Consider the following 26,904-nt stretch of genomic DNA (forward strand, 5'->3'; position numbering starts at 1 on the left):
CAATACCTATTATACAAATAATTACTTCACATTTCATATTATTCAATATAATAATAATATTTACTCTTTTTCCTTTTAGTCTGCGTCGGCTTCTGCGATATTTCTTCTTTCGGTTTTAATTGCTGCGTTTCTTTTTGCTGCTCATTTTACACAAGTCAAAATCCTCTCTCTCTCTCTCTCTCTCTATTGGAGTTTTGATCAACCCGACGTCGTAGGATCTCCGACTCCAAAACCAATTCCAAGTTGTCGTACTCTGTAGTCACTGAAATTTGCTTAAATGCGCGACGGCCAAGTTTTTCCCCTGCGATTCATGCGTCTAAGAGTTCTCTGCTGAGAATTGTTCCACTACGATGCAATCAGGTGACATAACTCCCTCCTTTGTTTTCCGCTCATCTCTTATGATCTAATTAAACATCGCTGTAGCTTATGCCTACAAATTCTCCTATTTCTGTTGGATTAAACGAGTTTCCTGCATTTTATTGATTTTTTTTTATTTTTTTTTTTGATAAATGCATTTTATTGATTTAAGTCTCGAAAATTTTATATCTCGGTGAGGTCTCCTGAACTTTGAGGTAGTTCTCCTACAAATTCTCGACGGTTTCAGTTTTTGTGACAACCTGTTTATCATATGATTCTGGTAATTAGCATTTGCGGCAGACTTGTTGTTTGACATAAGTAACGAACCACTTGAAATTGTAAAAAAAAAAAACAATTATGAATAAAGTTCGAATAAGTTCAAAAGATTTTGCGGATTCTGGATTTCCAATGAATAAGACTTTATGAGGCGGTATAGCTGGATGATGCTTTTAGCCTGTATTTTCAGATTTAAATGGTGTAAGATTCTCTGATAAAAGACCTTATTACATCTGGATATTCGGTGTTTTGCTAGCTTTAGTGTTTTCATGGTTTACTATACCTTTTAAATCTATGACTTAGCAGAGAAGCATGTCAAGAGTAGTTTTCCATGCTACAAGGCATGAAAAATATAAAATAAAACGAAATTGTGTATATTTGATATCACAATATTTTTGAATGAATGTGCAATTGGTGTTTGATATTCTATGCAAAATAAGAAGAATTATGTGCCTAAACAACAGCAAGCACTTTCTGAACAAGTTGATCAAATTAATGCATCCAAAAAAGCAACAGAGAATCTAATCAGAATTAACTACAGTCTTAAATTCTGACACTTCTCTTTAAGTTGGAGTAGATGTTAACCCTTGGTATAACTTGCTGATCGAGTTTAAAAACTGTGGTACATCCGATGACTTAGCGTAGATGTCTGGTGGTGTTTGGACATTGATATATGATGTCTTCTTACACTGTGAGCTTGAACCTTCTCTCAAACAAAATGACAATTAAATCTCCATGTGATTCGTGCGTTCACGTAAAACTGAACTGGAAGACGTGTGTAGAATTATGTGATTATCAGAAAATAGCTTAATCAGTTGTGAATGCTGCTATGTCCGGATGGATGTCTAAGACAGTATTATTTCTAGATGAAAGTATAGTACCTTGTTCATGTGTATTATTGATATAACGAAGAATTTGATGTCCTGCTTCCTTTTTTTTTTCTTTTTTTCTTTTTTTCTTTTTGGTTGCTTTTGTGTGTTGAACTTGAAGCTTGTCTACAAATTGAATTAGTATGTGAAGCAACATGAATGGAATCTAAGATCAAAGAGAGAGCCGTAATTCTTCAAAGATACCATGTCCTATCAAGTGCAACTGATTTGGTTAAGTTACACTTATGCAATTTTATTTATTTATTATTAATTTTCAGGATATGACATCAATTATCTGGCTGGGGAAGCTCAAAGTCGGTGGCTGAAGCCGGTTGAAGTGTTTTTCATATTGAAGAATTATGAAGAACACCAGCTCACCCACCAAATCCCTCAAAAACCTGCTAGTAATATTCATTATTTTCTCTTTCATTTCTCTCCCATGCTCAAGGATGTGACGAATATCAACTTTTGTTCCATCTCAAAATTTAACAGGTGGATCGTTGTATCTGTTCAACAAGCGAGTGCTAAAATTTTTCCGCAAAGATGGTCATAGTTGGCGTAGAAGGAAGGATCAGAAAACTTTTGCTGAAGCACATGAACGGCTTAAGGTTGTTGGTGATATTCCCATTTTGATGCTCATTAAGTTTCCCCCTTTCCTTTTTACGGTTATTGTTCTTCTTTTTTCTAGTTGATGTGAAATTGTTATCTGACAATCTTCTTGTTGTAGGTTGGAAATGTTGAAGCCCTAAACTGTTATTACGCCCATGGAGAGGAGAACCCTAGCTTTCAAAGGCGCAGCTACTGGATACTGGATCGGTACGTTTGCATATTTTTTTATGACAACCTTTGCTCGATTTACTCTTGGTGAGAACTGTAATTGATATAAATGTCACAGTGGTATCATTAGGTTTGTAGTGCTTATGGATAGAAGATAATAAATTTTGTATGCAGCTAAACATAAGCATCTAGTTATGAGTATTTTCAAGATAGATTTTGGTCAAGAATGTTTTTATTATAATTATAATCTGAACTAGTCAATCTCTCTCCTTCTCTCTATCTATCTCTATACACGTATATGTATATACATATTTTTCAACAAATATATGTTTTTGTACCAGGGAATATGAGCACATTGTTCTTGTTCACTACAGAGATATTAACGAGGTAAACAATCTCGAGCATAACCATGGACAAAACCAATATGTTAACTACATTTACACATAATGCTATTATCCTAAGTTTTCATCATTCAGAAGTGTATCAATATAACTGCCAATTCGGCATATGTTTTCATTATTTTCTTAGCTATAAAAAATTGAAGGCTCTGGCTAGAGGTACATTGACTTCCCTGATGGAACAAAATTTCTTGTCATTCATGTCCAAATAATGCATACTTTAATCTTTTGGGCAAGTGTTTCTGCCTGAAATTACCTCTGTACCAAGCTAAACTTTCACTGCAAATATGCTAACAAAGCCGTTCTTTATAAATGCGGAGGCATTGCCTGAGTGGTATTGGGGTGGGGAGGGTAGTATTAGGTCAAGGGTTCAATTTCCTTTCGGTAGGGTATTGTAGGCCATTTGTAAGGGCTTTAAAAAAAATATTAATGGAACCATTCTTTACGTACAGACCTTCTGTTGGTGTATTATTCCATGATTTCAGGGCTCATCATTTCATGTATTCATCTACTTCAAAATTAACAATATTTGTCCAACATAATTGTGGATTACAGAGACGACAGAGTGCTGGATCAACATCTCAGTTTTCAACATCTCCTTCTACCTTCAGTCCTAATCCCAACTCTTTTGCTTCTGATCGACCAGACTCTTCTTTTGTCATTAGTGAATCTATTGGAATGTATCATAACGAATCCAGTCCCAGCTCTGTAGAGATTAGCTCTAGTCAAGTCATCAAGAATATTGGAATGAGTCAGTTGGATCTTGAGGAGAGAACAGATGACGTCAGTAGTTCATCGGTGCCGACTTTAAGTCAGGCATTACGAAGGATTGAAGAGCAATTGAGTTTAAATGATGATGAGGTGAAAGAAATTGACAGAATCTACATCGAGAATGAGGATTCAAATGATCTAGAAGACATGCTACGTGATTATGAATTTTCTGGTCAGACACTACTAAATGGTCCACAGGATCTTCTTTCACAGAAACCAGGTATTAGGTTATATTATATATATATTCTCAATTCAAATAATATTTTGAAGTTAGTAGAATCAGGAATGAAACCAAGTAAGTCGCTACGGCTGCTAATGGGGCATGGCTTTTTAGATGACCAAGTTCGGCAACATCAACAACTGTCAGTGGCCGATGTTGACATTTGGCAAGAGATGCTGGATGGATCCAAGACTTTGCTGAATGATGATTCACAAACACAATCTGAGAGACACGATGCTTGTAAGATTCTCTCATGGAACAATCTCTACTTATTATTTTTTGGATTCCTTTGTTTTTTCAACTCTAACACGCATCTGTCTACCTTGTCAGCTTCTTTGATTTTCCAAGAAGTAGATTCACTGAAATTTGATGCATATTCTCCTCTATCAAATGCTTATGGGACCACTGCAGACTATACGTCATTATTTGACCAAGATGGATTGGGAATTTCTCCTGAAAACAATATAAGTTTGACTGTTGCTCAAAAGCAGAAGTTCACTATCCGTGAGATATCTCCAGAGTGGTGTTATACCTCTGACGGAGCAAAGGTATCTGTCATGGAAATCAAATTTCCCGTTGCTATTGCATTATTATATTTGAATATATAGAAGCTTTCTTTAATGTAACTTGAGTATTACTGAGCAATGCTGATGCAATATGCTTATATTACCACATAAGGGTACTTCCCGAAAGCAGTTATCTGTTTTAGGAAGGCTTACATTATGTTCAAACTATCCAATAAGACAATGACTTCTTTGAGTCCTCAAAACATTATATTATTGGCTAAAGTTGAATCAGTTTGCCCTATGCTATATATGACATACAAGTCGGTGTCCTTTGTTGGCCCTAGACCGCCGATACGTGGTTTGCTACTCTAGCTGCAGACATACATAAGTACATTATTCAATATCATCACAGAATTTGTTTGTGGGGTTTGTTCAGTGTTCTATTAAATATTAATGTACAAAGGAAGTTAATTAAGGTTCTAATTCCATTTTCAGATCATCATTGTTGGGTCTTTCTTCTCCGATCCATCAGAGTGTGCATGGGCTTGTATGATTGGTGACACTGAAGTTCCAGTTGAGATTATTCAGGAAGGTGTCCTCCGCTGCAATGCTCCACTTCACTTGCAGGGAAAAGTCAATATTTGTATTACTTCTGGGAATCGGGAGTCTTGCAGCGAAGTCAGAGAATTTGAATATCGTGCTAAGCCTAATCTTTGTACGCACAGTAATCAACCTGAAACAGAGACTAATAAGAGTTCTGAAGAACTCTTGTTGCTTGTCAGATTTGTGCAAATGCTTCTATCTGATCTCCTGCCAAAAGAAGATGACTATGAATCAAGAATTGATTCGTTTGGCAAATCAAGAGTAGCTGAAGAAGACTCATGGAACCAAATCATTGATGCACTTTTAGTTGGCACTTCAACATCATCAAGTACTCTTGATTGGCTTCTGCAAGAACTTTTGAAAGACAAGATGGAAGTGTGGCTTTCGTCTAAGTTACAAAAGAATAACCATTTATCAAAGAAAGAACAAGGTATCATACACATGGTTGCTGGATTGGGATTTGAGTGGGCATTGCAACCAATTGTGAATGCAGGAGTAAGCATTAATTTCCGTGACATTAATGGATGGACTGCGCTTCATTGGGCTGCACGATTTGGGAGGTATGTTGTTTTGTTTTAGAAACATGTTCTTCAGATATATGTTTCTGTAGGAATTTTTATATGGTTATATGCTGCACTGGTTTAGGAAGAGAAAGGGCAGTGTTTTATTCCGTGATATATATTTTCCAAAACCTCCCAAATTCAATGGAATATAATAGTTTTAATTTTCAAATTGCTTTACTCTGAACTTCCAAATTGCTAGTCCATGTTAGTATCTCCAGGGGAAAAGCTTTTCACCGATAAACAATGTATATTTCTGGAAAAATGAACTTTAAATGCTACATTTGTGACAGGGAAAAGATGGTGGCTGCTCTCATGGCATCTGGTGCATCAGCTGGTGCAGTTACAGATCCCAATACACAGGACCCTATTGGTAAAACACCAGCATCAATTGCTGCCACCTGTGGCCACAAAGGACTCGCAGGGTATCTCTCAGAAGTTTCACTAATTAGCCACCTTTCATCCCTCACACTGGAGGAAAGTGAGCTATCTAAGGGGTCAGCTGCCTTGGAAGCAGAAAGAACAATAAATAGTTTATCAAGAGAAAGTTCCTCCGCAAACGAGGATGAGGATTCTCTTAGGCATACTCTGGATGCGGTACGTAATGCTACTCAAGCTGCAGCACGAATACAATCTGCATTCCGTGCTCATTCCTTCCGGAAGAGGCAGCAGACAGAAGTTGCAGTTGCGATGGCCGGTGCTTATGGTGATGACTACGCTTTGTTAGCTAATGACATTCACGGGCTTTCAGCCGCATCAAAGCTGGCATTCCGCAATGCACGTGAGTACAACTCGGCTGCTTTATCTATTCAAAAGAAATACAGAGGCTGGAAAGGTAGGAAGGACTTCCTTTCATTGCGCCAGAAAGTTGTGAAGATACAGGTGCGTCACCTGTTCTCGTCAAATATTAATATTTTAGTCGTTTAACTTTGGAGATTAGGATGAGAAAAGAGGTATTTAAAAACCCAGTTTAAGGTATGAAGTTGAGACTCGTAACATGGTGTCACTGAATGCAGGCTCATGTGAGGGGGTATCAAGTTAGGAAAAATTACAAGGTATGTTGGGCAGTTGGTATACTGGAGAAGGTTGTCTTAAGATGGCGCAGAAGAGGAGTTGGCTTACGTGGGTTTCGGCACGACTCGGAATCAATTGATGAGAGTGAGGATGAAGACATACTTAAGGTTTTCCGAAAGCAGAAAGTGGATAAAGCTATTGATGAAGCTGTCGCTAGAGTGCTGTCTATGGTCGAATCTACAGAGGCACGTCAGCAATATCATCGCATTCTCCAAAAATATCGTCAAGCTAAGGTAAATCACATTACAGCTTTCTCATTAAAAATGAAATAGTACGTGCTTTATTGATATTATTTTTTTTGTTATGTCAGGCCGAGCTTGTAACCGCAGAATCTGATACAGTATCTTCTTCTCGTCTTGACATTTCTTCAGATCAAGGCATTACCAGTATGGAAAATGATCAGATTTACCACTCAATTTAAGTTGCACTTTCTGGTAATTCGGTTACTTCCAGTTTTAGAGGCTGTATAGAAATACTACAAGTAAATTTGGTTTTAACTCGTGAATTTGGTTGTCATTACAAAGGTAGTTTGTGCAGTAGGAGATTCTATCTGAACGATGGTATTTTAGATTGTTAATTGATGATGGCTTAATAAGTATAGTGAAAAATTGACTTGGTAAAAAAAAGGGAAACAAAAGCATCTCCGGGGATTATGGATTAAGAAGTCTTGTATTGATTAACACTTAACAGCAATTGCCCTGCGAGCTTTGATAGTCCTATCAATTTCTTCATTATTTGAAACGCAGGCAACAACAGTTGGTGCAATTCATTATTATCTTTTAAAATAACATTGCAACTTTGTTAATTCCAAAGTGAATTTTGCTTACCGTCAGCTCCCTAACCAATGCAAAATGTACGGAATGACCCTCACTTTTTATTATTGTTACAACTTCATTTTGGGACATCAACAAAATTGTCTAATATTTAAAATTAAAGTAAAAAAATGTAGTAGCTAAAACCCATGAACTTTCCTACTTGGTTGAAAATATGCATATCAAGAAAGATGTTGATTCAACCGCCAAGATTAGTAGGAAGCTATTCAAACACGATTTGGGAGGCCGAAAAGATATACTTAAAAATAAAAAGGGCAGACAGACGTGTCAACATCCCCATCTCTCTTGGTGTATATTACGCATCTCACTTAGAAATTGGAATTATCATCACACGCTTTTAATTTTTATTTCCAGAATCAGCAGCTAGAGAGAGAGAGATAGAGCGAGTGGGGGAAGATGGAACCAGAGAAAGACATGGAGATAATAGAGAAGGTCGTAAGGAAACTAATGGAGGATGACGAATTTAACGCCAAAACATCGTCAAACTTGCCGGCAATTGAGAAAACTGGTGGTCGCCGCCAGCAACAGCAGCAGCGACAACTCCTCTCCAAACTTCTTTCTGAGGTAATTATTAATACAGACAAGTTTTTGTTTCTCTCTGAATTTACTATAAGGGTGCATTTGGATGGATTTGGGGGAGGTATTTCAAATCCATAATAACAAATCCCTCGGACTTGTTTGGATTGAGGGATTTGGAGATGGATTTCAAATCCCCACCTCTCCTTTTTAGTTCATTTTGGAGCAATAGTGATGGATTTCAAATGACTCCAAAATTGGAGTCATCCCTCCATCCAAATGGACCCTAAGATGATTGAAATAAAATGAAAAGGGAAGCTGTGCAATTTTACACTGCTGATGTTTGGCAGTTGGAATCAGTGGAAGAAGATAAAAATGTAAGTGAAGAATCAACAGAAGAAGGTACTGTGGAGGATAGAATATGTTCAGAAATTGATGAAAAGAGGAAAGAAGAAGTGGATAGTAGTGATGAAGAAGAAGAAGAAGAAGAAGAGATAATGAAAGAACTGAAGAATATAAAAAGGCAGAATTCGATAACTCACTGCCTTCTCACAACTTTGATAGTGCTGACACTAGCCTGGCAATTCTCTGAGGTTTCTCTAATTTTGAAAATAAAAAATGGATTGAGTAATCCCTTCAAAGCCGTCGGTGGAATAGTCAAAGGATTATGGCAAACCCGGTCTGGAATGATGAAAAGGGCTTCCGATCTTCAAAAACAGGTTACCGAACAAGCCTCTCTCAAAATTCCTCAATTGGAACTGCCAGGTGTCGACGAACACAACCAGAATTAGGTCAAGAACTAGTGACTTTTTTATGGATCATAGGTTCAGGATGTTTGCCTGAACAAGCTGATCAATTTCCTAGTTTTTTCTTTTTTTATTTGGGAATTTATGATCAATTGAAGCATATTTCTTTTGTAAAACATGTATTTACGTGGCCTACCTTTGAACGGCCAAATTGAACTGAAAGCATGAAATAAATCATAAAAACTACTCAAGTCTCAATAATGTAATAATGCAGGCAGCAAATTTGTCCAATTGCATAAAAAAATAATAATAATAAATTCATGTCAAATAAGTTGTAAAGACGAGTAATAGAGCAGGTGAAGTAACAACTTCCCAATGACAATCATGTGTAGATGAGCAGGTGAAGTAACAACTTCCTTATGCATAGTTGAGCCGGAAAATGTCGTTCAACACATAAAAGCTGCCTTGAGGTGTTGGCATCAGATGAAACATCTGTAATCATGTAAACAATCAATCAATCAAACAAACAAATCATCACTTGATAAAACCTTCAAATTTCAATCATTCAAACAAATCACACCTCATATCATCATGTCATTATTCATTTTAAAATCCAATTCAATCTTCACATAATATCCATCTACCATACATTCTCTATTGATTCTAGATTAATATCCATCAGCTTCACATTTTCAAATGAACTTGTTGTAGTCTTAACTACAAGTTGACAATGAATCTAAAATTGAATATATTCAATAATTGTCCTCTCGACCGATTGCAGGAAAATGAACAAAAATAAAAGAAACATGCCTGACTAAACTTGAGGGCGTGCTGCTCCCCAGAGAGCTGAAGATTGCCAGAAACAAAAACAAGCATACCACCAACGGGGCCGGAGGGCTGGAAATTTCTGTCCCTGAAATGTTAGCATTGACGATTCCTGGTACAGGCTACCTAGACCGCCTCTGTTTGTGTCGAACGTAGAATAGTAGTGCTCCACGAACGCCTTCGACACTGCTTCTGGATCCATCAAACTACTGGACTAGAAGATGGACTGGACTGGAGGGGAGGGGTTTTTAATTTAAAGATACATTTGGGGGTAATTTTGTCACACCACTTATTCGCGTTCTTTGCACGCTTAATCTGCCTTTCATTATTATTATTATTATATTATAAATAAATTTTGTAGGGATTTTTCATTCATCCTTTAAAAATATTTAGTAAATTGTTGAATTAAATATGGGATATCAAATTAAATAAAAGTAGCAAAATACAAAATTAAAAAATAAAAACAACGTCGACAGCAGGGTTCGAACCTGTCTCCTTAACCACTCGGACATATCGACCAACTGTCGGTTAATGGAAATATGTTTTAAATGATTACGTCTTTAGAGAACTGATGTACTGAAAATGTGATTCGATTTACATATTCCTGGTAAATGAATCATAAGAATTGATGTGCTTTCGGCCTAAATAATGTAATGGTCTACTAAGTTGTCCACCATCAGAGAAGCCCAATGGGTATTATTTATGAGACCCCAAGTCTGTGGATCTGTTAATCGAAGGAGACGACTCTCAAACCAGTATACTATAATCATTTATGGGTCATTTGACTCTACAAATAACGAGCCCAGTCAACTCCTTTTATTCAAGCTCCAAAACATATTATATACTAATATGATACAAAATTCTAAATTATCCTCTAATAATACCATTTTACATTCTTCTGTATATCTCCAACTGCTATCAATTATCATACAAATAAACGAAAACTTCCACCGGTGGTACCGTAAAACAATTAACCGTCTCCTCCCCACCACCGCAACTTTGGTTCATTACAAAGATAGATGAAAAAACTAATCTATATATCCAATTCTTCCCCCATCATATCTACTACTGCACACTCTTTTCAATAAATCTCCACAAAGAATCTTCACCTTTATATATACAAATCTCTTTTTCACCGACCAGAAAAGGAAAAAAAAAAAAAAACGCGTTCCTGCATCAACCAAGGCAAACAAAATGAGACACAAGTTTATTTTATTTTTAATCATGAAACAAAATAAAAATAAAAAATAAAAAACGTGAAGAAATACTCACAATTGGGATTAATATGCACAACCAATTCGAAAACTCTGGAAAGAAGGGGCAATTCTTTTGCATGCATCGTCAGACTAGAAACTTACTTATTTCTAGTGACTTTCATCGGACATTGTCTGAAAAACCCTCGAAACTTCCCTATAAAGCTGCTCAGCCTCAAACGGTTTCGATACATAACCGTCCATTCCACTCCTGGCGCACGCCTCGTTAGTGGCCTGTATGACATCAGCTGTCATTGCCAAAATCGGAACATGCCAATTCGATACATTCCCATAAGCTTCTACAGAGAGTTCTCCATCTTCGATCCCATTCTTGATCCCCAATTCTATCTTTCTAATTCTCTCTGTCGCTTCGAACCTGCATTGAAAATATATAGTAAATAAAAATAGTGAAAACAGAGTAAATAAAGTAGTAAAAATAGTATTTATTATTTTACCCGTCCATTTCTGGCATCTGAATATCCATAAAACAAGCATCGAAAAGATGGGGTGGAGTCAGCAAAGTGATGGCTTTTGCACCCCGCTCCGCATGGACCACATCTGCACCGTACTTTTTCAGTGCGCCTGCCGCCACTCTGAGGTTCACCGGATTGTCGTCCACCACTAGTATCTTTCTACCGTGAAGGAGATTTCTCAGGGACAATGCGTGTATCTCTCTGCTGAGATTGTTTCCTCCGCTACTCACCCCCATGGCACGCTGTAGGGATGCAGCCAGCTTACTCACCCTCAGTGGTTTCGTTATCACAAACGGAGACCGCGCGGAATCCGAAGAACAAGAATTAGACAGAATCAACATTTTAGGGTTTCCTACATTCTTACAATCCCATATTTCTTCTTCAATGAAAACCATGTTTACTGTAGGGGTGTTTGTTAAGCCTAGGCTGAGATCCGGAACCACTTCAACGTGGATTCCAAGGCGTTCGATGTGGTATTTAGAGACCTTAGCACGGACCTTCTTGGGGTCCACCAGAAGAGCTCTCATCCCCTGAAACTCGGAGGAAGAAATAGAGCCGTTGACTTGTTGTTGATCGTTGATATTACTGAAGACAGCTGTGAATGTGAAGGTGGAGCCAATATGGGGTGAGCTGGCAAGACCGATTTCACCTTTCATGAGGTGGACCAAGCACTGGCTAATGCTGAGGCCGATGCCTGTGCCGCCGTGGGTGCGTGTGATTGAGGGGCCCACTTGCATAAAGGGGTTGAATACAGAGGAATGAGCTTCCGTAGGGATTCCCTGACCAGTGTCTTCAACTGATACCATGATGTTTATTTGGTCCGAGGATGATGATGACGTGGCGGGTGATTCTTGATTGAAAGATCGGAACTTGGACCAGCTTCGTCTTCTGTCAACAACTGGCAACCCGCTCAAGGACTCGTCTCTCTCGAATTCCATTTCCGAAGCTTCTTCAACGAGATGTACCGTCACAAATATGTGTCCTTTATCCGTGAACTGCATTAATCAAATATTATTGTTAAAATGCTAGATATAAAACGGAACGAAAAATAAATTTAGTGAAATATTAGATTAAAAAATCACTTTAATTGAGTTGCCGACGAGGTTTGTAACAATCTGGCGGAATCTTCCAGGATCACCAACCAATGTAGCGGGGACTTTACTAGACACATAAACTGCCAACTGCAAAAAAAGAAATAAACAGGGATCTCTAATTAGACCAGTGATAAAACGGGAAAACAAATAAAGAAACTAGAAAATGGTAAAAGTATAAATGTATAGTTTACCTCGACTTTTTTATCTTGTGACTTTCCAAGAAACATAGATAAAACATCATCTATAACAGCCCTCAAATCAAAGCTAACTTCTTCGAGCTCGAGTTTACCAGATTCAATCTTAGCTTGGTCCAAAACATCATTTATGAGTGAAACGAGAGCTTTACCACTCTCCCTTGCAGTTCTCACATAATCTTGTTGAGTTTCGTCTAGTCGTGTATCCATTAGCATTTGCAACATTCCTGGTTAACACACATTAACACATTGTAAGACATTCTCAAACAAATTCTTTGAACAAAAGATTTTAGTTTATTCACCGACCAAGAACACCATTCATCGGGGTTCTGATTTCATGCGAAACGGTAGCAAGAAACTGCGTCACAAATAAATAATTCAATTAGATTCATCTCCACTACATCTTTTACTTCAAAAAATATATAATAATAATCCGTCAAATAAAAAAAAAAAAAAAAAAAAAAAAGAAAAAAAGACCTTAGACTTTGCAATATCAGCTGCCTCAGCACGTTTCTTTAGTTCCATCATGTGATTATAATCGTCCTCAACTTTGGCTATTCGATTCACCGTAGCATGGAATATATGCCCCACGAGCAACGAAATTATAAGTATGCCAACCGATGTAGTTATTGCAACCCATTGCCATGGTTGCTTTTGCTTGAATCTGTCAACAATACCATTAAAAATCTTCTTATTCTCCGACTATATCTAGATTGCTCATAGCTTTTTTCATTTTTAATTTTTTTAATAAAGAAAGAATGAGTTAAAATCACCTGCAATGCATCTCATGCTTTCGGATAGGATCCCCAAAGTTAAGAGCACTGACATGGTGCATCCCATCAGAAGACGTGTTTGAACCATACATGCTTATAGGATCGGAGAAATTCGTTGTATCATACACATTCACTATAATAGTTTGTTTACTAGCAAGCTGTTGAAGCAGTTTCTCTACAAGTGATTCAATGTCGAAGATCCCTCCAAGATACCTATTCGAAATAAGTGGAAATATATTTTACTTTTTATTACAAAGAAAATTCAAACGACATAATTTAAAGCCAAAGGGTATAAATATATATACCCCGCAGTCTCTTGAATTCTTTCAGCAGGGGTTGCATTAGGAGGGAGTTCTCTCTTGTATACAGCAAAAGTCAGAATCACCCCCAATCGATTTGTTTTCAATAACCTGAATGGAGCAGTGAGGACCCCCTTTCCCGATTCTCTTGCACGCAAAACATTGTCTCGATCCTCCTGTAATATTAATATATATATAAATGAATCATAACATATATCGAACACAATAATCATGATTATGTAAGGACTAAAGAACTCAATTTTTTTTTTCCTTTTTTACCTTTCCTGAGAGGACATCAACAGAAATGACATGAGCAACGGTATCTTGAGCGAAGATAACAGGGGCATATTCGTCATGTGCAGGTGAAGTCTCGAGATCGGCGGGATCATATTCATCTTCATGAACGGGTGTTTGTTCATCCATTCTCTTAATAGTCCATCCTTGTTGTATCTCAAATTGCTCCCTTTCACTATGGAGCACCCTCACAGCATATGCTACTCCGCTCGTAAGAGGTCTCTCGAACGATGTACGTTCCGTATATCTAGCAAAAGTTGTCTGCAATTCTCAAAAAATAAAAAAAATAAAAGTTTAAATTTTGAATCTAAATAAGATGTTTCAAGAGATATAAAAAAGCAATCTTGAAATAACCTGATCAATAGCAGAGGGGTTCTTGTCGTGGTGAAAAATGGAGACGATGACAGACATAGCCTGAATATGGTTCATGCTAACATTGAACTGATCTTGCAACATCCTAGCTCTCTCATCACACATACTAGCAAGTGTCTCTTTTCTTTTATCCAGAGCTAGTGAGCTCATGTACCAAAATACAGACAATGATAAAATTATCCCGCATAATATCCATGCTATCAGAAGCTTCCTCCACCAATTCTTCCTCAATTTCTTAGGCCCAATATACTGAGAATAATGATGCTGGATCTTACAACCAAACACTGATATCTGATCCCACAATTTCATCCATATTTGGCCCCCATCACCCCCAATCAAACCGCTCTTCACAGTCATGATTCCTCCATTACTTACCCAATTTAAAGATATTAGAGACAGAAACCAGCAGCACACCACTAAAACAAGATTCCCAATTACATGAAGTAAATTCATTTATATCCCTACACAAATTTCAACAAACTTTCACAGGTAAATCCACCATCACCAAATCTCATCTTTTTACCTCAAAAAAATCGGCCCAAAAATAGACAAGGATTCATGTGAGGCTGCTTACAGACAAATAATGCTTCTTATCCAACTATACTGCTTCAAACAAACTTCACACTAAAATAAAAAGACCAGGAATTGAAGGAGATAAGAAATTCCCAAACACTCCCACCACAGGAAGAATCAAGGAATCACCAAAGATACCAACTTTTTTTCTTCTTTTTTTTTGGAGGGGTTGAAATACAAACGGAATTTTGATTTCTATCCTGGTAGCTAACAAACAAGAAATGCTCAAACCAGAACCAAGGAAAGAAAGATAGTCTTGTTAACAACAACAATCAAATCTTCAAGTAAAACCCTCAAAACGAGAATCTTGGAGAAGTAAAGATTGTGTTTTTAAGAAAATGAAAAGTAATCCGACAAGTGAGTTTGACTCTGGAATGAGGCAAGTACTGGAGCTGAAGACAACAAAAACAAGAACCGAGGTAATAATAAGTTTGAAAGATTAATGATTGCTGCAGTAAATAAATGCTCCCACTACAAGAAAAGAAAAGAGATGGAGAAAAAAAAGCATCTAAGAAGAAAGAGAAAAAAAAGAAAAAAAGAAAAGGAAAAAAATTTGATTAATATGGACACTGTGCAACAAGAATCTGTGAAAGCAAGATGAGGGGAATATGGTGGTAGAAAATGTCTGCTAGCAAACAACCATTATCTCTATCCCATTTCATCCATCCATCTATCTCCATCCGACCCAGACTGCTTATTTAATCCAATTATACATTTTTTAATTCAATATCATTAACACAACATAGTTTAACATTAATTAGTTAATTATTATTATTATTATTGCAAGAATACCCTGGTAATAGAGAGAAAAAAAAGAAAAAGAAAAAAAAAGGGAATGGGGTTACAATAATGTATTTAATAAAAGAGGGCAGAAAAGGTATACTCCCACTCAGCAAGAAAAAAGAAAATCACAGCTTTTGCCAACTTCCTTCCATTGGTGTTCACATCTCACTGGACAAGTCCTACACGCCAAGGAGTTTTTACACTATTGTTCCTATCCGTGTGCATCTCTGTGAAAAGTCCTAACTACCCTTACAATCATAGTGAAATATCATCAATCACTATATTTGGAATTTGCATGATGCCCTTTTACTTTAGATGAATTTTAATTGGGTAAGAAAACTGGAGAGCACCCAAGTTGGAATTGGAGTTGGAGTTGGAGTTGGAGTTGGAAGGAAGGAGAATATAAATATATATATATATTTATATGTATATAAAAGAAAGAAAGAAGGAAGAAAGAGATCTATTTGGGAAAGTGAGGCCCCATGGCATGATGTAGCAGCAAGCATCAAGGTGTTATTATGTTTTGTATTTGTTTGCTTTAATTATAAGAATCTAAACTACTGTTAGATGATCATACTGGTTTACACCACTATATATAACTTTCTTCCTACAATCTCAAACATATTTTTATATATAATTATTATTAATTCATGACTAATCAGCATCATCACAAGTTTAACTAATTTCTATATTAGAACAATGAGTTCGTCCATATTTTATCATAAATTATCAATTACAGACCATTTTTTTTCCCTCATAATTTTTTCGAAAAAATAAATAAATAAAAAAATAAAATAAAAGAGAAATGCAATAATGTCCGCCACTAAATTGTCCACAATGCATAACACCACCACATGATGAGTTCCATACATCTTGGACAATATAACATGTTATATATAACTTTTTTAGTCATTCATTCATGTTTTTTTATTCTTTTTAGAGATCAGAAAACAATGGCGTCACTTTGAGCAGGGACATGCTCTCTTATATTTGCTCTTTGTTATAAACCATATAGTAATTAGCAATTAATTACATTTCAAAAAATTGAAATGCTGGATTCAAAATATTTGGCAGAGACAAAATTGAGTTTGATGGGTTGTACCCAACAAACCTCTATTAATTCTATGATTGGATATTGCCTTGTCTTTCCTCTCATCGACCCATTTATTTTTTATCAATTATTCACAATATGAAATATAAAGGCAACATTATTCCAGGGGCATTATTGGCATTAAAAGTGGAACTTGATAAAAAAAAAATGAGTGGCAAGATTGTGATTATGGTGAAAGTCGAGAGGCATAATATAGATATAGATACTGTGTGTTTTGGGCGATGCTTTGTCACCAAGTGATTAGGCCATCACTAGTTCTAGTACACACCCACTTTTCCTTCTTTTTCCTTTTATTTATTTTATTTTATATATAATTTAATTAATAAAATATAATTGCGTTTGTGTATTTTGGGCTGTGAAAGCGACGGCCCACGTCAGGCCACCAGGCTGGACCAATGAGGTTGACCCGCCTTACATACATAATAGCCCATTATGGGCTTTCTTTTCTTTTTTTCTTTTCTTTTTTTAATTTTTCTTTTCGGGAGCATCTCACTGCCACGTGGCCTGATGGGGTCGTTCTGCTACTTCTGAAAGTAAGTGTTTTCTAGTGCTTATCTTCAATTTCTCCAAGCCGTTGGTTGCCTCTCGCGGGGACCGGCTGTGACTTTACAATTTTATCTAATTCAAATATATATATTTTTATATAGTTAATTGAATAATTCCTCGTTTGAACACTTGAATAAATAATATTAGATGAGTTTTGTATTTAATCCGGAAAATTTTATAATAACATAGAGGGAATGGTCAATATATGCAGCAGCATTTATATTTGCATACTAATATAAACTAAAAAATGTATTCATAATTATAATATAGGCAGCAAGCAGTAGGTGGAAGACATTATTTTTCTAGCTAGCTATCAGGATAAAAAAGTTAACCGGAACATTTATTAAAGGGCGTTCGTTTCTGGATAAAACTTTTCGTCATAAGCTGCCCATATTTTCCTCCAAACTTGCTAACTAATAAATCCTCCATAATATACTATTGCTCTTTTTCATTTATTAGTATTAGTATTAATAAATAAACACGTTAATTCTATGTATTTTAATTTTTAAGGAAAATTTAATTTAATTTAATTTAAGAATTAAAAAAGATAGAAAGAACCTTAGGATGTCTTTTCAACATATATCATCCACTCAATAATTGAAATAGGCTTGAAAGTGTTGATATCCCTACAAACAAATAACAAGATCAGAAGAAACATTCTTATGTCATCTTATAAGAAACACTTAGCACAAATATTAAGAAATTAATCAAAGATTAAGACATTCCACCTGACATTTTCAAAGCTGACTACCACCTAACATCACCACTAATTCTTTATTACCAATATTCCAATTCCACATATCATCATCATATATTATATATATATATATATATATAAAAGAAGACTGTCATTTAGCCCTTAAAAAAATTATGTATATTTCACACTAATGCTCCATTTGCCGGCAATACTTCACAGTCACAGCCTACCTTTTAGGACCGTCAGATTAGTGCATACGTGGACAAATCTCCTGTAAAAAGGAAGAAAATGTGGGCATTTCATCATTATAATAATAATAATATTCATTAACATAATCACTTTGGCCGGGTTAATTAAACAATTAAGTGCATAATTATTTAATTAGCTGATGCCTAATGGAACAATTCAATGGTACGGTGGGGTTTAGTTTGATTAAACTTGTATGATACCGATCCATCCACGTGATTGAAGGTGGGAACTTGCCAAACCTATTCTCTATTCCTTTTTTTTTTTTTTTTTTTTTAATATATATATATATATATAAAATATATTTTTCTTTATTTGATTGAAAAACTAAGGGGATCAAACAATGCAGTCTACACGTGTATAACGTATGAGGTCTAATGTTATTAATTGGTGAGTTAATGTATTTTGGAGAATTAATTTATATTAAATATGTAAGATGTTTTACTTTAAATGGCATCATGCATGCATGTGGTGATATTATACATATTTATATTGGTAGTAGGTAGTGGAATTTAATTTGCATTATGCATGTATTGGGTCCAGTAGGTTTGAAATTGAGTTTGCTCAGCCCATTGGTTTCAGAAAGAATTAAATGGGCAATCAATTAATTTCTATAGCCCATAAATTGCAAGTAGTGAGCCCAATCTACGCATACGGATATATTCCAATAAGATCATGCCACGTACAACGTATACGTGTTTGACCCAATTACAAGCTAGCCAGTGACGCGTCCATAATGGGACTGACAATTAGTAGTATATCTTATTTATAATAAATATTGGGAATTTAGAAAACCATTAAAAAATAGATAAAGAGGAGGAGATCGGTGTTTAATTGCCTCGCCGGAGCAAAATAGCCTGAATCTATTCTTCGGATTTCACCGGATATCCATCCTTTCTCACCGTAAGAATGGTAATAGTTCGTCTTCATAGAACCCAAATGCCGACTGTTTGTTTGTTTCTCTCTCTCTCTCTCTCTCTCTCTCTCTCTCTCTCTCTCTCTCTCTCTCTCTCTCTCTCTATATATATATATATATATATATGTGTGTGTGTGTTTGTGTTTCTTAGGTTAGGTGAAACCTCGTCAATGCAGATCGTATAGATTCCGTTATTAATGGTGTATATAAGCTTGTGAAATATTCGATGCATTTGCTGTTGAATTTGTGTTACGGAATTTATTTGAGAATCGATGGCATAATTTATTTTTGAAGATAAATAAATAATCTCATAGGTCTTGTTCTCGTGTTGATCGTACTTTTACTTTTTTCTTTCCTTTGAATAGTTAGAATATTCTGACAAAATAAAAAAAAAATCAGGAAATAAATGTGACTATCTTTTATGTGTGTTGATCTGATTATTCATTTGAAATGGAAAAAAGTAAGTAATTGTGTGTGCTGGAAATTGAATAAAGAGAGTTAGGAAGCAAGCATTGAAGTATTTGTTGATCTGAATTAATACAGACAACTTCAAGGAAGGTGGAGAGGTTTGAGAAGAATATAACAAAGAGAGGTTCAGGAAGGGAAACGACTTCCCAGTTGGCCCTGTCTTGCTTGGCTTCTTCATTTTTGTTGTCATTGGTTCATGTGAGTAACCATTATTTCTTCCCCACTCTCTCTTTTTCCTTCCTTTCTTTCTTTCTTTTAAAATATATATGTATGTTTACCCCTCCCTTCTCACAAACAGCTCTATTCCAGATAATCAGGACGGCTACAAGTGGAGGGATGGCTTAATTAACCCAACCCCCCACATCATCTACTCTTTCTCTCTTTTTGTTCACTCAAATTATCAAATTAATTAATGTACAACATACTCTCCTGCACACACACAATGTACTCCTATATTTTCAAATAAATTATCTTCCCCAATACCCTTCTTTTCTTGCAATTTCTTTAATATAATCTTTGCCTTATTTATTATACATACTTTCCGAATGCTGTGAAATATATCTATCTGTAGTCTGTACACAATATAATCATTTAATATCTAAAACAATGTAAGTGTAATTAATGTGAAAATATTACAGGCCCATTATTATTGGATCTCTAAAGACATAGCGGCAGTGGCTAGTGGGTGAAATTAGTAACAAGCTCAGTTTCAGTGGTGCCAACCTTACCTTAAACAACACACCAATTTAATGTGTATATGTATATAAATAACCTCACTTTTAGCTGATGCTGCTACTCAACTCAATTTTTTTCTATAACAACAAAACACTCGTTTAGAGCGACCCAGTTGAATACTCAATTCTTCATCATCATCCCATTGTGTTAATCAGTCCACAGCACCCACTTGTTTCTGGCATATTACCAGTCGTCGTCAGAACCAACTTTGCTACAAGACAACCCCCATTCTTCTGTCCTCCACCCCCATCCAATCTCCACCCTACACGTGTTGAATTAATTTGCCACTTGCTCAAACGGTAAAAACAGCTCACGCCGACCCCGTGTTTTCGTCCATCCCCCATCCACATTTTAATCTTCTCCTAATTTAATTATATTCTTCTAATGAGTATTGAACACAAATAGAGCAAACTAACTCTTAATGCAAAAACCCCCAAAAATAAAATATATTTTTTTAATAAGATATTTAATAGGAATAGTAAGTAATAAGTCTCCCAGCTTTCTGCATATAGCAAAACAAATACACCGCCTACTTTCCTCTTCCCATTCCCCATTCCCTTTCTCTCTCTCTCTCTCTCTCTCTCTCTTGTCTTTCCATTCTCTCTCTACATGGGTGGTACGCAGCTTCTCTCTTTACTCTTTACACTTCTTTCTTCAGTGCTTCATTCATCCGATTAACTAGCCATCTTCTGCTGCTAATCCCTTGCAATGATTGATTAGCTAGCAAACCGCCTGTGGAAATTGATTACTTCTGATTTTGTTGTTGCTATTTTTGGACAAACAGTAGATTTTTTTTTTCTGTAAGGGCTTTATTAGTTTAATTTTTCCGACTATGGGAAGTAATTTCATTTTTTTGAAATTGGGGAAGAAAGTTGCTTTCTCTCTCTCTACTCCTTTTTGTTTTTATTTTCCATTTGAAATGGGAAGAGTTTCTCATTAATCTCCTTCAATGTTCAGTTGTTGATTCCAATGAAAAGAAGAAAAAAAAAACCCGTAACTGCCGGATCAACAACATCAACATAAAGTGTTCAAAAAGTAACCCTGTTTTTGGTGAAATATTCAAATGTGGGTTTCTAGTTCTTCAGATCATATGTTGTGGGTCAACATTTCCAAGATTGAAACATAATTTCACATTTCTATTTTCTTTCTGAGAATCAACTGTTTACTCATTACACTGTGTGTGTGTGTGTGTGTTTCCTTGGACGAGATGGTGGGGTAGGTGGGCAAAGGAATTGAAAGCGACATTTTAAGACGTTTCTGACTTTTTTTATTTCCGAATTTATTTGGCCAACAGTTCTCAATCGTTTGTTTTGCTTATTTGTGCAGGATAGATAATGTGGTGGTGAAACACATCAACAAGTTTGACTGCAATATAACAGGAACAAATAATTAGCTACTTTATTTTAAGGAAGGTGAATATACGGGAGTAAGTAGATTTGTTTTTCTTTCACTTTTCTTTGATCTGGTGCGGTAAAGGGGAGGAATTGTAATCTCATCTCACCTTCTTCCTTTTTACCAAATCATAAGAAAAGCTATGCTTTGAGTGGTAGATGATGATGGTATGTGACGTTTATTTACTAGTGGAGCTGTGATTATCATTATGTTAGGGATTCCCTTGTTCAAAGATGGTATTTTTGTTATTTGCTTGCTTTTGTATTTGGAATTTTGTCTATTTCTTGGGCTGACTGCTATTTTTTTTTTTCATTTTCTTTTTCTTAAATGCATATTGATTCCTCTCTTTGCGATTTCGTCAATTTCTTGAAACAGGGTACCTTAGCTTCTTCATGGGGTGATTAATTATCATATCTCCAGGGTACAGTTTCTGATAGTATACTCAACACTTTGTCTACATTAGCTATATGTACAATTCCATTTTTCAGTTTCGTGCTTTTTGACTAGTCGTGATTTTACAATTCGCAGATCTGGTTTCAGCTTACAATGAATGCACTCTGTGCAGAAAGATAACTGAGTTGGGCTGTTTAATGAGTCAATTTTATGAGATGGAGTGCAATGCAAAGTGGGATTGGGAAAGCTTTGTTGCATTTGGTCCAAAAGCAATCGAAAGTCCTAAAAAGCTGCAATTAGCGGATTGGATGATTGTTGATGATGCAGATAACAATGCTGGATCTTTCAATCTGTCTGCATTTGATGGCAATAGTGTTACCTCTGTCTCTGATGGTGGACATGGATCTTCAGTTAAGAGTTCCATATCAGCTTCTACTGATTCTACCACCAAAGATGGAATGCAAACCCACAATTTCAGGTTCGGTAAATTCAAAGGCTCTTCTGGAAATTTTAGCAAGAAAATGGAAATGAATGGAACGAAGTTTCTAGAAACTTCCCCAAAGCCGGAAGCTTCTGTTGGCTCAGGCGAACCATTGATTGGTTTGAAGCTTGGGAAGAGGACTTATTTTGAAAATAGCGGCGGTGGTGGTGGTGGTGCTGGAGGCACAGTTAAGAGCGCCGCCTCCTTTCCAATGATGCATACACCAACTCCATCATCCACTACCCTGAAGAAAACTAAGCAAAATGCCCGAATATGTTGTCAAGTTCAAGGCTGCATCACTGATCTTTCACTGGCTAAAGAATATCATCGAAAGCATAGAGTTTGTGACAATCATTCGAAATGCCCAAAGGTTATTGTTGGAGGACTTGAGCGCAGATTTTGCCAGCAGTGCAGTAGGTAATTTTCTATGAGAAAAAAATAATATTTGTTAAGATGCATACAATTAAGCAATATATGTTGATGCCAATATGACTGCCCTCTTATTCTATTTCATGCTAAACCCTTTTAGCCTAGTTTGAATGATTTTTCGAAGATTTAATAATGCTGCTTCTATATGTGAAGGTTCCATGGCTTGTCTGAATTTGATGAAAAGAAGCGCAGTTGCCGAAGAAGACTGTCTGACCATAATGCACGGCGCCGCAAGCCACAACAGGAAACTATCCAGTTTAATCCTACTAGGCTCTCATCGCCATTCTATGGTACTGGATGTAGTTGTTTTTACCCTCTGTTTTTCCAACTTTTTAACACAGTTTCTATTGTCCGCATAAACTTCACCAGATGTCCCATTATCCATTATCAAATAGTCATAGATACGAAGCAGGCTTATAAGTTTGTCTAAATTAGCTTATGTGCAGATTTATCTCATTTCATTGTCTTTCCATTTAATGGGGATAGAATACATGTGAAACACTGAGTATTCTATATACCCTGTTTGGGAAAACCATCAGTAGGACTTTGAGATGAAAAGCAGGTGACTTGCATGCATATTTTATTCAGGATATGAGAACATATCAACAACTAACAGAACATGACTCGATAAAAGTAAGCAAAGACTGTTCTCACACAAGGATTATGGCTAGCTTACTTTCCGGCCATAATAAGTTGTGCTTTAACTATATTTCTCCTCTCCCGCCCCCACGCCCATACCCATGTTATCTTTCCAAAAGTTGAACATCAGTAGCACCACTGATTCGTTCCTGATGTTATCTCGAATTTGCTTTTTACATGCACAGGTGGAAGCAAGCAGATGAGTTTTGTATTGAACAGTTCGCCACTCAAAACTCCAGAAAGTTGTGCATGGGATAGTGGTTACAACTCCAAGTTCACACTGACAAAAGGGTGTCCTTCAAAGTCTTATGGAGATGGAGTTACTGATGAACAGTTGCACACTCCAGGAACCAAGCTGCGAAATGCCATTTATATGCCAAATGCAGACAACGCGTTACTCTTTGCAACCAAGAATGCCACTTCTGAGGTCTTCAATCCAGGTTCATATTTCCTATAACAGGGTCTATCTTATTCTTTATGTTATTCTCAAACAACGCATACTGCTCGTGTTACATACATCTCGATGGTTTAAAATATCGATCTCTGTGTCTGTGTTATACTCTGATAGGTGGTGGTTCAAAGGGATCGATGATGTCATCATGCGTAGATGCAGCAGCAGCAGCACCGGAGTATGATCGTGCTCTCTCTCTTCTGTCAAGTAATTCCTCATGGGATTCTTCATCTCAACAAGAATCCGTTCCAGTTCCAGCATTTCATTCAATACCAGAAGCTGTGCCTCTCTCTTCATCCGAATTCTGGCTAACTGGACAACATTTCTCCCATTCCAATTTTCAATCATTCCCCACAAACACCAACTTTCAGGATATCCACCTCTCCAAACCACCACCACCATACGGTGGTGGTGCCAGTGCTGATTTCTTTTCTAATATATTGAATTAACCATTCTCTGTTCACAGTTCTTGGGCATGTAAACGGCGTCCAGTGAATTTCTATTTTGTGGGAACGGGACAATGTTGCAGAATTCATTGGACAGTTTTAATAGTGAGGTTGAGCTGTTATTTAATGTTTGAAGACTGTAGATAACAGCAAGATAATTTGATTAAGAACAATTAATTTGGTGTGAGTCGGGATTTGTTTTGAAGTAACAGTTAGTTGGAATGATGATTGATTATTAGTGTGTCGAAATTATGAATAATTTGAAGTAGCGAGCATACATAATGAATGAGTGATGAAAGAGATATATAGATAATGAGAAAGGTAGATGAGGTTTAATGTGAAGTAGGTGAATGATTTGTTTGACACTTTGATGGATGGGGCCTATTAAAAATGTTGAGATGATGATGAGATGAGATGGGTTTGTGTGGTGGGTGTGTCGGACATGTAAGTAGTAACATATATACAGACAGTGAGTGAAGGAACATACATACATACATACATACATACATACATGGTGTAGAATTAATGTAAGTAAAGTTATTAGGCTACTGCTACTTACAAAAACCCATTTAACACAACCAACTCTTTTCAACAGTAAGCCCAGTTATACATGCATGCGGTGCTTATGTTTCTCAACTCCATTTTGGGGTTAACAAATCTGGGCCCAATAAACTCAAGTCATCAACTTCCATGTATTATTTATATTTTTATTATACAATGTCTTTATTATCAATGCATGGAAGAATAACAAACCATATTTAGTCTAATAAGTCAATATGCATAAACTTAAATTAAACAATCTGATATACTAACTAGTAAATTATATATTTGTTTAGAGAAGAGATGTGTCATCGACCCTTGAAATATTATTTATATGCATCCCCATACATTTGTAGTAATTAATTGGGTATTTATTTGCCAATCACATGTCTTTCTATTCAATTCGTCGACTTGTTGAATCAATACTACACACTGTACTGCCTCTGCCTGTGGGGTAAATAAAAAAGGACATCAATTCAATTCAATTCAATTCATATCTTAAAACAACAAAATATGCAGAAAATCCAAAACGAGAACCAGCACTACTTCAAGCCCGAGAACCCATGGTTTCTCGGTCTCCTGCTCGGGGGTTTGCTCGGCGGTGCCTTGCTATTTGCTTTCTTCTTAACTACTAACCGCCCTTCACCGCTCTTCTGCGGCGGCGCCAGTAAAGCCGCCGCCGCGACGACGACGCCTCAGCAGCTGGAAGCCATTGTCCACTACGCGACGCTGCGCACTGTGCCACAGCAGTCCATCGGCGAGATAACTGTAACATTCGATGTTCTGAAATCCCTGGGGGGAGGAGCGTGTAATTTCCTGGTGTTCGGGCTGGGACACGATTCCCTGATGTGGAACGCACTCAATCCACGTGGCACGACGCTATTCCTTGAAGAGGATCCCAAGTGGTTCAGTGCGGTGTTGAAAGGCGACGCCGCCCACGCCCTCCACGCCGAAACGGTGCCCTACAGAACTCAACTCTCCCAGGCGGACGAACTGCTCCTCCACTACCGGAATGAACCAGACTGCTCTGCAACCAGATCATTCATACGTGGCAACACTAAATGCAGGTTAGCGCTTAACATGCTGTCGGACAAGGTGTACGATACAGAATGGGACTTGATAATGATAGACGCGCCGCGGGGGTACTTTGGGGAGGCGCCGGGGAGGATGGCGGCGATATATTCGGCGGCGGTGATGGCGAGGAACAGGAAAAAAGAGGGGGTGACGCACGTGTTCTTGCACGACGTGGACCGGAGGGTGGAGAAAATGTACGGGGAAATGTTTCTGTGCAAGAAGCATTTGGTTAAGGCGGTCGGGAGGCTTTGGCATTTTCAGATTCCGCCTCCACCCACTAACATCAGCACCACCACCACCACCACCACCCACTTCTGCTAGCTACCTATGATGGTGGTCTGTAATTCCTTCTTTTGTTTTTAGTGAAAATTGAATACAACTTAATCATTTTATTTATTTATTTATTTTTTGTTTCGATTTCAAAGGCTCTATCCAACGTCGGTCATCTTAATTAATTATTTATGGTTATAATCAATAAATTATTATTATTCTATTTTTTGAAATTGAAACTAGAGTTTTTTTTTTTGTTGATAGGAATTGAAACTAGAGTTAATCGACGACCTAAATTAATTATGAGTACATATATCAAATGAAATGGAAGTATTCAAGCGAATTTTGAGTATATATTTTCAAAAAAAATTGAGACATGATCACGTGTGACTGTGACAACACAAAAAATGAATGGATGAATTTAAATAATGAAAGCATATATATATATTTGGATTTGTTAGCCAGTAGATCTATCATTTTTTTAACTATTTGTATTTTGGATGCCCTATGTATGATATATACTTGATATGATAAGATAAAGTAGTTAGGTAAACGTATTAATTAATGAATATATGTTGATTACAAATTAAAGGCTCATTCATCATCATCAACTATATCTGATAAAGACTCT

The 26,904-nt window shown here is 36.6% G+C and overlaps 6 protein-coding genes across 23 annotated transcripts; 4 read left to right on the forward strand and 2 right to left on the reverse strand.

Moving 5' to 3' along the window:
• The first annotated feature begins 35 nt into the window (after positions 1-35).
• LOC105952629 (Calmodulin-binding transcription activator protein with CG-1 and Ankyrin domain) lies at positions 36-8,775 on the forward strand. 2 transcript variants are annotated; one of them, XM_088818329.1, is made up of 14 exons: positions 41-360; positions 1,781-1,906; positions 1,995-2,110; positions 2,230-2,318; positions 2,621-2,666; positions 3,233-3,668; positions 3,783-3,908; positions 3,999-4,216; positions 4,670-5,337; positions 5,631-6,219; positions 6,354-6,644; positions 6,722-6,845; positions 7,599-7,859; positions 8,052-8,775. In XM_088818329.1, the coding sequence occupies exons 1-12, from the start codon at positions 351-353 to the stop codon at positions 6,830-6,832; spliced, it is 2,826 nt and encodes a 941-aa protein (XP_088674455.1). In that variant the 5' UTR covers positions 41-350; the 3' UTR covers positions 6,833-6,845; positions 7,599-7,859; positions 8,052-8,775. The 2 variants fall into 2 exon arrangements, with proteins under 2 accessions (XP_088674456.1, XP_088674455.1); XM_088818330.1 differs by lacking the exons at positions 7,599-7,859; positions 8,052-8,775 and having other exon boundaries at positions 36-360; positions 3,163-3,668.
• Positions 7,641-8,775, forward strand: LOC105952630 (uncharacterized). The gene is made up of 2 exons (XM_012976199.2): positions 7,641-7,808; positions 8,111-8,775. The coding sequence occupies exons 1-2, from the start codon at positions 7,641-7,643 to the stop codon at positions 8,549-8,551; spliced, it is 609 nt and encodes a 202-aa protein (XP_012831653.2). The 3' UTR covers positions 8,552-8,775.
• Positions 8,718-9,577, reverse strand: LOC105952631 (nuclear transport factor 2B). The gene is given in 3 exon segments (XM_012976200.2): positions 8,718-8,998; positions 9,317-9,410; positions 9,412-9,577. Coding segments are annotated over 3 exon segments (291 nt in total). The 5' UTR covers positions 9,534-9,577; the 3' UTR covers positions 8,718-8,923.
• Positions 9,578-10,126: 549 nt separating this feature from the next.
• On the reverse strand, positions 10,127-15,619 carry HK3 (histidine kinase 3). Its single transcript, XM_012976201.2, has 11 exons — positions 14,066-15,619; positions 13,697-13,972; positions 13,424-13,593; positions 13,119-13,331; positions 12,823-13,009; positions 12,652-12,703; positions 12,343-12,572; positions 12,140-12,238; positions 11,040-12,052; positions 10,604-10,960; positions 10,127-10,502 (listed from the first exon to the last, which is right to left on the reverse strand). The coding sequence occupies exons 1-10, from the start codon at positions 14,534-14,536 to the stop codon at positions 10,696-10,698; spliced, it is 2,976 nt and encodes a 991-aa protein (XP_012831655.2). The 5' UTR covers positions 14,537-15,619; the 3' UTR covers positions 10,127-10,502; positions 10,604-10,695.
• Positions 15,620-18,818: 3,199 nt separating this feature from the next.
• Positions 18,819-24,576, forward strand: LOC105952633 (squamosa promoter-binding-like protein 12). Of its 17 annotated transcripts, none has more exons than XM_088818331.1 (7): positions 18,856-18,951; positions 21,485-21,584; positions 21,926-21,971; positions 22,079-22,841; positions 23,007-23,143; positions 23,678-23,932; positions 24,061-24,576. In XM_088818331.1, the coding sequence occupies exons 4-7, from the start codon at positions 22,141-22,143 to the stop codon at positions 24,390-24,392; spliced, it is 1,425 nt and encodes a 474-aa protein (XP_088674457.1). In that variant the 5' UTR covers positions 18,856-18,951; positions 21,485-21,584; positions 21,926-21,971; positions 22,079-22,140; the 3' UTR covers positions 24,393-24,576. The 17 variants fall into 17 exon arrangements, 16 of the variants coding, with proteins under 16 accessions (XP_088674457.1, XP_088674459.1, XP_088674466.1 ...); XM_088818333.1 differs by having other exon boundaries at positions 21,485-21,570; XM_088818340.1 differs by lacking the exon at positions 18,856-18,951 and adding an exon at positions 20,501-21,377.
• A 729-nt stretch (positions 24,577-25,305) lies between these two features.
• LOC105952635 (glucuronoxylan 4-O-methyltransferase-like protein (DUF579)) lies at positions 25,306-26,399 on the forward strand. The gene has a single exon (XM_012976210.2). It carries the CDS (start codon positions 25,443-25,445, stop codon positions 26,322-26,324), a length of 882 nt encoding a protein of 293 aa, XP_012831664.2. The 5' UTR covers positions 25,306-25,442; the 3' UTR covers positions 26,325-26,399.
• The last annotated feature ends 505 nt before the right edge of the window (positions 26,400-26,904 follow it).

The sequence above is a fragment of the Erythranthe guttata genome, chromosome 5 (genome assembly GCF_056151865.1).
Source record: "Erythranthe guttata isolate IM_541 chromosome 5, IM_541, whole genome shotgun sequence".
Taxonomy (NCBI): Eukaryota; Viridiplantae; Streptophyta; class Magnoliopsida; order Lamiales; family Phrymaceae; genus Erythranthe; species Erythranthe guttata.